This window comes from Terrapene carolina, unplaced genomic scaffold (assembly GCF_002925995.2).
Source record: "Terrapene carolina triunguis isolate 2854851 unplaced genomic scaffold, T_m_triunguis-2.0 Scaffold68, whole genome shotgun sequence".
Lineage (NCBI taxonomy): Eukaryota > Metazoa > Chordata > Testudines > Emydidae > Terrapene > Terrapene triunguis.
In genome coordinates this window covers 60,941,374-60,952,860 of record NW_020664419.1, presented here as the reverse complement: position 1 = coordinate 60,952,860, position 11,487 = coordinate 60,941,374, and the positions used below count along the sequence as shown (strand labels likewise).

The window sequence follows — 11,487 nt, the reverse complement described above, 5'->3', positions numbered from 1 at the left end:
AAAAAAAAAAAAAAAAAAAAAAAAAAAAAAAAAAAAAAAAAGGCAGGACAGCTTGTTTTCCAATCTATAAATAAATACTAGGAGCACAGGCGCTGACGCCATAGGCACTCCTGGGCTCAAGCACCCACAGAAAAAAAAATAGGGGGTGCTCACCACCTGCCGGCTGAGCGGCTGTTCGGCGCGGGGGTAGGGTGTCGGGAGTGGGAAGCAGCGGAGCGAGGGTAGGGCCTCAGGGAAAGGGGCAGAACAGGGGCAGGAGTGGAGCACCCACTGAGAAAAATAAGTCAGTGCCTCTGACTGGGAGAGAAAGAGAGATCTGTTAGTTCTAAAATCTTGAAGGACATAGTAACCAGAAACAATCAATCAGTTCAATTGACTATCTACATATTACACTTCCGTTGATAAATAAGTCAATTTTAAATGCAAAATATTTTGATAAACTTCTTGATACGCTTTTTGTCTTATGTATCCAGCACTTTTAAGGTAGCTTTATTTAATAATAAAAAAGCCCTTATAATGATGTTTTTGCACTCTTAATTAGATTTGAATTTCTATCCAAATGCAACTTGACAAATCACAAGTAAAAAAATTCATCATCTAATAAATAAGAAATGCATCATTCACAATTTTATAACATAATAAAAAAGTAAAACTTCAGAATCCAAATAAATGTAAGTTAAACTATCACAAACAATGCGTATACGTATAGTGTATCTACCTGGTTAGCAAAAAAATACCACCAAGTTTAATACGAAGGCTATATTTAGTTGCAAATCAATGTTCTAATGGTCCCCAACCAATGAGAATCAACCTTCCTTTAGAAAAATAACTAGAAAGCACAAATACAAAATAGATTAAAATTGCTTATTTAAATCAAGGTTTTCTGCTTGCTGATTTAAATCATGATTAGTATAGATGATTTAAATCAATCCACCATGATCTGTGCTAGTATAAGTTGCAAGTGAGAGAGTTACAAAACTGCTTGCCTGGTAACAATAGTAAAGCAAGTGATGCCGAAGGAAGGAAGGAAGAAAAAGACTGGGGCATACTAGCAAACATGCTGAATTGCCAATGGAAGAAACTTCTCTGGAATCACATTTCTTCAAAAGTTTAAATATTTCTATTCTAGTAATTTGGGAATATGTTGTACCACATAGCAATGTTAAATGACTAAATTGAGGGCATCTCTGGGATGAGTTTTGGGCAGCAATAGATTTATAGTTGTGTGTGTTTATAAATGGACACAATCTCCATTTAAAAAACAAAACAAAAACAAACAAACAAACAAACAAACAACGTTTAAAAAAGTAATTTCAGATACTATTCATACTCTTGTTTCCCTACCAACACTGGTGATTTTATAATCACATTTTTCCATTTAAAAATATTTGATGGGTGTGGAAGACATGCTATAGTGTTATGACTATAAAATAAGGACAAACGGTTTAAGTAACCTTTTGTTTGAGTTTATTTTCTTTAAATTTTGTATGGGATGGTCACTTGTGTGTGTGTGGTTTTTTTTTTTTAAACTGAAAAAATGCAGAAGACTTCAGAGAGTGACATACATTCCAATAACCTACCCTGAGTTTTAGATGAGCCGGGAAATCAAAAATTGTAGGAACAGCATCCATTCTAAGTCGTCTAGTTTGTCCAGTTAGGTCAAAACAGGAGGATTCAAAATGCTTTGAGCAAAGAAAAGTGTGTTTGCCCGGCACAAAATTATTGCGTTTTACAAGACGTATCCATTCCTTTCTTCTCTTGGGATCCAAGGGAAATCTAAGAGAAAAGACAATAGAAATAATTAGATAAGATATCACTAGTATTATTTATACAACAATTATTTTGGGGAAGTTCTATGGCCTATGTTATACAAGAAGTCAGAAAACAAGACGTAGAGGGTGCGGCCCAGTTGATGCAGCGACAGCTGGGCCAGGAACCAGAGCTGGAGTCAAGAGAGGGATTGGAACAAGCCAAGGGTAGGGCTGGGAGTTAAGGTGGAACAAGGGCAGGGCTGGAGCAGACCGAAGCCTGTAAAGTCTGTCACCACTATCAGGTAGTGGTATTCCAAGCCATAAAGTCATGTTGGGCTGACCAAGCTGCTGTGTCTCCTGTGAGGCTGGTATATGCCCGGAGAGTCACCAGACCAGCTCCTGGCTTGTGGAATGGCTGCGCTGAGCACAGGAATGACTCACCACTGCATATGGCTTAATGAGGCTCTAGTTCAGGGATGGCTCATTACCTCACCGTCAGTCCCTTCTGGTCTAGAAATCTATCCAGTCTTTTTTTACTTTGATTGCAGATAAATAATAATAATGCGGGGGGGGGGGGGGGGGGGGGGGGGGGGGGGTGAGTGGGGAGACTTTGGGGAAAAACAAACCAAATCCACTTTGGGGATTCTGAGTGCTATTGTAATATAAATATAAAATAATAAAGAAAATTAAGTTTGTGTTTTGTTCAAAGAAACCCATTGCAATTCATCTTTACAAGGAATATAAAATGACAATGTTTCCCTCAAGTTTTAGTGTGACTTGACAGGTCTGTTCATAGAAGTTAGCTTCCAAATACTAAGTCCAAAAAACACAAGTGACTGAACTAAGATTTAAATATGACCGATAAAGGAGTTTTTAAAATGGGGTTTGTGCCCTTTTTTTCTTCTTCAATGGATAAATAAAGTCTAAGAGGTTCAACTGTCAAATGTTAAAATTTGTGTTTTAGCACAAAAATACCAGGAATAATATCTGACCTTCCATAGTGTGGCTAAAGGGCTGCTTGAGCGTCTCAGAGGGGCATACTGAGAGTTCACCCCTTGTCTGAAGAGGTGAGGTTGTTTCTCCCAGCTGTTAATTGGACAGAGTTTAGAAGATGTCAAAAGAAACAAATGGCAGCTTTAGACAGGACCGACTAACAATTTCTTCCCTTCTCAAATGCTCAACTTTCATTCTTGTTATAGGGCAGATCTGAATGTCAAGAGGAAAAAAACCTGGCCAAGCCTTTGAGATTTTGGTTCGAGGCTATGCAACTATAACAATAGTTACCCGGAATTCGCTTCTTTGAAGGGATCATTTGACTGGCTCGGAACTCCATGAGCTCTCCATAGCGCTGGCTAAACTTCACCAGCACCACACCGGCGGCCCGGAGGGGGCTGAACCGTGTCTACACGGGTGACTGGTGTGGGGAGTCCTTCGGCCCGCGCAGACAGGGGAGCCGCCCCGCGCGGCAGCGGCGCGTTATAGCCCGCTCTCAGGGCGGCGGAAGGACCGCTGGTTAGAAAGCCGAAGGCGCGAACACAAACCCGGCTTCTCCAGGGGCAGAGAACCGCCCGGAGAGCCAGGCCTAACCCCACCCCAGCCCAGCCCAGCCCAGGCGGTACCGGTGGAAGCTGACGTTGACGCTCTTGTTGTAGACGGCGGCGCACCCCGCCGCCGCGCAGCTGGTCGGCATCTCCTCTCGCAGGCGGCACACGGGGTGGTCTGGGGAGACTCGCTCTTTCCCTTTAATAAGATGGCGGCTTCCCGGCTGCTCCATCCAGCTCCTTCACCAACATGGCGGAAGACGCCGCCGCCCCTGGAGACCGTTATCCGCCGCCGCCCCATTGCAGGACGGCCGGGCTCGACTCGTTGCCGGCTCTCCCCTCTATAACGGACGCGCCCCGTCTGCTAGTCAGAACTACAGCTCCCATGATACAGCGCGCGGCCCCTCTCTATGACGCAATCTACCATGGCTTCCCTCCCCTCCAGAGGGGGGGTGAGAGAGGGGAGTTATTAGTTCTCGCGAGACTACAGCTGGCGGGGGGAGGGGTAAGGCGGGGGGATCCTGAAGACAGACGTGGTGGGGAAGTTTTGGGGCTGGGCTACTCTGGAACCGAAAGCGCTTGTGCCGCTACGAGCCGCTCCCCGCTTCTCCGGAGCGCCTGGACCGGGCCCATGGCGGCGGCCACAGCCCCTGCCGAGGCGGCGCCGCTGGAGCCTAGCGGTCTGTCCCCGAAGGAGGAGGGGGAGCTGGAGGACGGCGAGATCAGCGACGATGACAATAACGGCTCCGAGCCCGCCAGCGGCCTCATCAGCACCAGGCCCTACTCGAGACGCAGGCCGCCTCCCGGGCTCCGCGGCGGCGCCTCCCTCTCCTCCTCGCGCCGCTTCCCCCGCTCGCGGCACCAACCGCCCCCGGAGCTCGGCCACCTGCACGGCCACGGCGGCTACCGGCCCAAGGAGTCGTTCCGCTCTCACCCGCCGCCGCTGCCGTCGTCGCGGATGCCTCCGGGCTCCCACTCCCACTCCGACTCTGGCCCCAGGCTCTCGTTCTGGGAGCGCAGCCACAACGCGCTGGATCGGTTCCGCTTCCGAGGCAGGCCTTACCGCGGCGGGGGCCGCTGGGGCAGGAGCCGGGGTGGGGGAGATCGGGGAAGCAACCCCCCCGGAAGGCCGCCGGGGGGCGGGGGAGGACCCGGATTCAGCTGCAGCCAGGGCTGGAGGGAGCCCTCCCCTCGGAAGTGTATCCTTGTGCGGGACAACAAGGGGGGAGAAGTGGCCTCTTCCCACTGCTCGGGACGGGCCTGGCTGTGTCCCTTTTTCCCCGACAGCGATGTGTGGCTGGGACCCGGCTGTGGGGAAGGGGAATGGCTCATCACTCAGGCCCTATCTACAAGGCCTCGCATAAGCGCCTCGAACAGCATAATAACCCTGAGCACGCTCCCATCCATATCTAAGGGCTGAGCCTCAGGGTCGCATTCCCCAGGGTGCGTGAAGAGGGGTTGGTGTGAAGCTGGGTCACTGATCCTGATGGGCTTTGTTAGGAGCAAAGCCTGAAGGCTGATGCAAAACTCAGTGGGCTAGGTTCCATGTGGCCTTGTCCTCCCCAGCCTGACAGGAGACCTTCAAAGCCCCAGGGAAGGGAGCCTTAACCTAAATACTTAGACTAATTATCTGAGCAGTAAAATTCTAAAGTTGCTAATTTCGCCTCTTGGGCAGTGATGAGTTCAGTACATCTCCCAGTCTGCTTTCAGCATTGTCAATTGTAGTGCAGAGTTGTGACTTCTTCGAATCTTGGTTATTGCTGTGCTTTGCTTTGCTTTGATTCTACTTTAATTGGGAGATGTATGCGTAGCGCATATATCAAGCCCAGTGTTGTCTGATGTGGCCATTTGAAGCAGAGTCCTGTTTGCTCTAGAATACAAAGCCATACAAGCTGTGACTGTTGGTCACAGTTGCATGATCAGATGTTAAATAGTGTTGGTCAGACAGTCTGGACAAAGTCTTAATGGTTCTTCCTATGGCAGGTGAAATGGCAAAACCAGTGAGGAAGCTTCTCTCACTTTAAGTTGGTTAGGTCTTTGTCCTGGTCTACAGTGGGAAAACCATGCATTGGTGGAGGGTCAGGAATGGGTGCACTGAACTGGTGTGCTTTCAGAAACTTTTACACCCTTTATGATGAAGAAACTAATGATATTTTATTTTTTAAAAGAAATAACAATTGAGAAGATCGTAGCCCTGCTTTACTGGGTTTTAGACATAATTTATTGGTAAACATTACACAGGAGGAGCTAATGTCACTGCTGCTTAATGAACTGAGATTTTGAAATATAATTTATATGCTCTAAAGTAGAAATAGGATTTCAAAATGAAATGCTTAATCATTTTTTGTCCTTACCCCAACCTTTGTCACCTGCCACAGTTGATATTACAACACTCTAAAATAGTGCAGCTACCTGTACTACTGTTGGTATTAGTGTAGTGAGGACTTCTGGACACATGCCTTCAGCAGCACCCTTCACTTCCCTGCTAAGAGAATGATGTGATAGTCTACACTGCAAGTGGACAGATGCAAAAAATAGTTGTGTGGATGTTGCAGCCCTGGAAAAGGCTTGGGCCAGCCACCTGAGCTCAGACCCAGGCCTGAGCCTCTGCCCATGCCACAATGTCCACACAGCTATTTTTAGTATGCTAGTGTGAGTCTGTCTACCTGTCTGGGAGGTTTGCTCCAAGCTTCAGGGTAGATATACACATATGGGCTCTGGAGCCCTCTTTGGAATTTCCAGTGGCAAGTAGCCCTTTGAGAAGTCTTTAGTATGTGTGATCTCTGACAGGGAGAAGTGGTATCCCCCACTTATGGAACCAGGACTTTGTGCATACGTGGTTCCAGCAGCCCCTCCTTTTTGAACAGCACCAGGAAATATTTCTTAATGTCTCAGGAGCCTCAGTGATGTCAGTAGTCTGGATTGTGAACTCTTTTGTAGAGTATGGAGATTAATTGTTGGGTGTGGAAGAAATCCCCATCTGAGGTACAGCTAACCTTTAGAAGGGAATACACGTGGGAGTCTAAATTCCTGTTACAGATAAGTACTTCAATTTTGTCTTCAGTACTCCTCCCATTTTTCTTTGGCTTTAATTTTTAGTTCAGTGGGTAAACTTTGCAACTGATGTTCATTCACAGCATACTTATCAATTCCTTACATCTTTAACCAATTCTTGGTTTAGTTCTAAGGGGAGCACAGCCTCTGGTTCAAGAGGTGAATATAGCCAGACCACTCAGTAATCATGACCATAATGTAGGGGGGAGGGATAGTTCAGTGGTTTGAGCATTGGCCTACTAAACCCAGGGTTGTGAGTTCAATCCTTGAAGGGGCCACTTTGGGATCTGGGGCAAAATCAGTACTTGGTCCTACTAGTGAAGGCAGGGGGCTGGACTCAATGACCTTTCAGGTTCCCTTCCAGTTCTAGATAGGTATATCTCCATATATTATATTAATGTAATTAAATTTAACATCCTTTTAAGGATAAAAATGCCAAAGAAACCCACCACAGTAGCATTTAACTTCAAAAGGGAAACTAGCTAAACGGAAATTTAAAATGAATAGTCTCAAGGGTGAAATGCCTGTAGACTGCATGGAGACTATTTAAAAATCACTGTGATAGAGGCTCAAACTAAATATATACCTCCAATAAAGAAAAGTAAGAGAATCCAAAAAAAATGCCCCCATAGCTAAACAGCGGAGTAAAAGAGGTGATTAGAGTCAAAAAGGCATTCTTTAAAAGATGGGAGTCAGATCCTAGTGAGGAAAATGGAAAGGAGCATCAACTCTGTCAAGTCAAGTGCAAAGGTATAATAAGGTTAGGCCAAGAAAGAGTTTTTGTGTCATTAGCTAGTTTCTCTTATAATTAACAGCAATTTTTTTTTTAAGTAACTCAAGCAGGAAGCATGCCAAACCATCGCTGGGACTGCTGGCCAGTCCGGTGCTAGAGGAGCACTCAAAGACAAACCATTGCGGAGAAGCTGAATGAAGTCTTTGCATCAGTCTTGACTGTAGAGAATGTGGGGAAGATCCCCACACCTGAGCCATTCTTTTTAGATGACAAATCTGAGGAATTGTCTCGGATTGAGGCATCAGTAGAGGAGGTTTTGGAACAAACTCAAAGAATAATAAGTCACCAGGACTCAAATGGAATTCACCCAAGAGTGCTGAAGAAACTCAAATTAGAAATTGCACAAGTACTAACTGGTATGTAAACTATCATGTAAATCAGCCTCTGCACACACGCACACGCTAATGTAATGCTGATTTAAAAAAAGGCTTCAGAGGTGATCTTGATAATTACAGGCTGATAAGCCTAACTTTAGTACCAGGCAAATTTGGTTGAAGCTATAGTAAAGAACAGAATTGTCGGGTGCATAGACAAACACAATATGTTGGGGGAAGAGTCAACACAGCTTTTGTAAAGAGAAATCATGCCTCCCCAAATCTATTAGAATTTGGAGGATGTCCGCAAGCATGTGGATGTAGTGTATTTGGACTTTCAGAAAGCCTTTGGCAAGGTCCCACACCAAAAGCTCTTAAGCACAATAAGCAGTCATGGGATAAGAGGAAGGTCCTCTCATGGATCAGTAATTGGTTAAAAGAAAAGAAACAAAGGGTAGGAATAAATGGCCAGTCTTCACCATTGAGAGAGGTGAACAGTGGGGTACCCCAAAAATCTGTGCTGGAACCAGTGCTTTTGAACATATTCATAAATGACCTGGAAAAGGAGATACACAGTGGGGTGGCAAAGTTTGCATATGATACAAAATTACTCAAGATGTTTAAGTCCAAAGCAGAGCTACAGAGGGATCTTACTAAAGTGGGTGACTGGGCAACAAAATGGCAGATAAAATTCAATGTTGATAAGTGCAAATTAAGCACATTGGAAAAAATAATCCCAACTGCACATACAAAATAATGGGGTCTAAATTAGCTGTTACCACTCAAGAAAGAGATGTTAGAGTCACTGTGGATAGTTGCAGCGGTAATTAAAGCTAACAATATTAGGAACTGTTAGGAAAGGGTTAGAAAATATGTCACTTTATAAATCCATGCTACACCCACACCTTAAATACTGTGTGCAGTTCTGTCACCCCATCTCAACAAAGATATGTTAAATTGGAACTGATGCAGAGAAGGGCAACAAAAATGATTAGCAGTATGGAACAACTACCAAACTAGAGATTAAAAAGACTGGGACTTCATTTTAGAAAAGAGACTACTTAAGGGGGAATATGGTAGACAGCTAAAAAATCATGAATGGTATAGAGAAGTGTTATTTACCCCTTCGCATAACATACGGACTTGGGGTCACCCAATGAAATGAATAGGCAGAAGGTCTAAAACAAAGTAAAGTAACTTAGCATACTGTCAACCTGTGGAACTCACTGCCATGTGATGATGTGAAGGCCAAAAGTATAACTGGGTTCAAAAATCAGATAAGTTCATGGAGGATAGGCCCATTAGTGGGTATTAGCCAAGGTGGTCAGGGTCAGAATCCCATGCTCTCGGTGTCCCTAAATCTCCAACTGCTAGAAGCTGGGACTGGACGATGGAGTGTATCAGTCGAGATTGCCCTGTTCTGTTCATTCCCTCTGAAGCATCTGGTTCTGGTCACTCTCAGAAGACAGGATATTAGGCTAGATGGACCATTGGTCCTACCCAGTATGATTGTTCTTATATTTTGTACATTTTTTTTTTTTATTTTTTGGCTGAAATTTCAAATCTGTAGATTAAATGGGGAGATAAGTTCCAAACTGTTTCGTTGTTTGTTTTTCATCAGTCTTTAGTTGCTGAGTTGAGGGTTTCTTTAACCTGACTGGCTCTTCTGCTCAGAATGAAGGTTTTGCAGAATGTTTTGAAGGATAACAGCTGTAGCCTGTCTTTTTTTAATCTCCATGTATTTGTATCTGTGTTGCCTGTCCTTAACCTAGTCCTAGATGATATTTGTGTAAACGTTTTAAATTGTATTTTTAAGAATTCCTCACCACTTCCACTCTTGAGACACATTAGGGCATTTCCCCTACTATTTTTTACCTATTCTTTAAAAAAACAAAACAAAAAACCCATGCTTCTCTAATCCTCTTAGTGTTCCTCACCTTTAGGCCATCCCACAGGAGAGAAGAGAAATAAATACAGAATAGTTCTAAATAGCTTACATTAAGCAGATTTAAAAAAAAAAAATACATAAAGATACTTTAAAAAAACCCCAAACTTTAGGATTGTCTGCTAATGCCCCCCCAGTTACCAGTGTAAGGGGCATTTTTACTTTTTTACCTTTGCAATGTTTATCAATTTGCAAATATCCCACTTATGGTGGTTTGGGATTACCCATTACAGAATTCTGAAGTAGTTTGATTTCTTATTAATATATATTTACAGGGCTTCTTCAAATCATAATAGGCACTTTTGTATATACTATCTTAGTTTTTTGGTTTTGTTTTGTACACTGTTTATCCTGGTTGATCATTATGCTGAGGCTTGACGTGTTATGGCAATAGTAAATGTTTTGCTAGAATAACCTAAGCAGTTTTTGGAGGATGTTTTTCAAAGATATTCAAACCTCTCTCAGAGATGAACATACTGATATGTTCAGGCCACTCGTGCCCCCATGGTCATGAGGGTGGCTTTGCTTTGAAATGCTGTGCAGATAATTATGGTTCTGTATCTGAGTACACAGCATGTTTAAATTCACAGATTACAGAAATTTCATTGTTCTTTAATTTTAGCTCTGTTGTTAGTACACATCAGCTCTAGTGGAAAAGTATCTTAAATTTATCATAATGTTCACCTGTTGCACAAGGAGCAAGGCTGACTCATTATCAGGTTAAAACAATTTTTTTGCAGTATAGATATAACTTTTGGAGAATTAAGGCGTTTAGTCTAATTAATGCAGAGTCCAACAGAAGAGTTATTAAATAGCTATGCTAGCATTCTAAAGTTTAGACTAGGGTAAAAGAAGTTCTAATGTAGATGTTTTAGTAAACTCAAAATGCTAGAGGGGCTTCTGCTGTTTTTGGTTCACACTGAACTGTGCCAAATAGGTTGGTTTAAATTTACAAGAACTCATGTTTATTTGGATAAGAAACTATGATAGGCGCTTAGTTTAGCTATAACCTGTCCAAATAGATGTAATCTTTGGGTCCTGGTTTCATGTAAACAATAAAGCACAAGGAATATCTTAAGTGCCTTCAGCAGTCTGTAAATACACCAATAGTGTGTAATACACGTTGGTCTAACAATGTATTAGAACAGTGTTTCTCAAACTGGGGTTGCCGCTTGTGTAGGGAAAGCCCCTGGTGGGCCAGACCGGTTTGTTTACCTGTCCCATCCGCAGGTCTGGCCGATCACGGCTCCCACTGTATTAGACGGCTGTTTAGATCATTAGTATTAGTAGCAGTAATAATATAATCTGGTTCTCTATATCAGATTTCAAATACCTTTTCAAAGGAGGCAAGTACTTTGATTTCTTAATAAATATATTTACATGACTTCTTCAAATCATAATAGGCACTTTTAGTATATACGATCTTAATGTTAATAATCATTACTATAAAAATCTTCCATGTGTCACTATGGCAGGAAATACAGTCTTTAATAAGATAATTCTGCATTCTCGTGGAATTGTGTATGTGCACTTAAGGCCTGATCCATGAAAGTCATCAGGAGTCTTTCCATTATCTGCTCTGGGCTGTGGGTCAGGCCCCTGTTGCCAAGCCAGAACCCTATAGAAAAGCGGTGTCCATTGGGAATGCATGCACAACCCCTTGTGAACCAAAAGGTTTGGTCCTGAGCAGTGGCTCCAAAGCAAACTACTGTATTCCTGACTGTTCTGATGATAGGTCCTGGAGTCCTTGGCTCCTTGTGATGTACTTTTCTTAGTTGGTGGTGGTAATTATCTGTGGCTTTAGCTCAGATGTTGGGACATGGTTGCTACAGATTTTAACTGCTGTGGCTTGGTCTCAGCATTTTATGGATGGTTAAACTGTGTCAGAATGAAGTTAAGTAACTTATTCAAGACCACATAGAGAGAGTCAGTGGCTGAGTCATACTTCTGTCAGAGAAGTCTGACGCTCACTAATTTGCCTTGAGCAAGTCTAACCAGCAGGTGAGCTCCTCCCTATCAGCCTCCACCATTGCAGTTCCAGTGAGGTGGAGGTTGTGGTTGGAGAGAAAGGAGACTTGCTGAGCAATTC

The 11,487-nt window shown here is 43.5% G+C and overlaps 2 protein-coding genes across 7 annotated transcripts in view; one reads left to right on the top strand and one right to left on the bottom strand.

Moving 5' to 3' along the window:
- THAP2 (THAP domain containing 2) overlaps positions 1-3,535 on the bottom strand; it is an 11,377-nt gene extending 7,842 nt beyond the window's left edge. For all 3 annotated transcript variants that reach the window (XM_024209098.3, XM_024209100.3, XM_024209103.3), the window contains exons 1-2: positions 3,371-3,535; positions 1,581-1,776 (exon numbers count right to left, since the gene is read on the bottom strand). In XM_024209098.3, the coding sequence (XP_024064866.1) occupies positions 1,581-1,776; positions 3,371-3,525 (351 nt within the window). In that variant the 5' untranslated portion in view covers positions 3,526-3,535. The remainder of the gene's footprint in view (positions 1-1,580; positions 1,777-3,370) is intronic.
- ZFC3H1 (zinc finger C3H1-type containing) overlaps positions 3,523-11,487 on the top strand; it is a 60,027-nt gene continuing 52,062 nt past the window's right edge. For all 4 annotated transcript variants that reach the window (XM_024209095.2, XM_024209096.2, XM_026648804.1 and 1 more), the window contains exon 1: positions 3,523-4,491. In XM_024209095.2, coding sequence (XP_024064863.2) covers positions 3,543-4,491 — 949 coding nt within the window. In that variant the 5' untranslated portion in view covers positions 3,523-3,542. The remainder of the gene's footprint in view (positions 4,492-11,487) is intronic.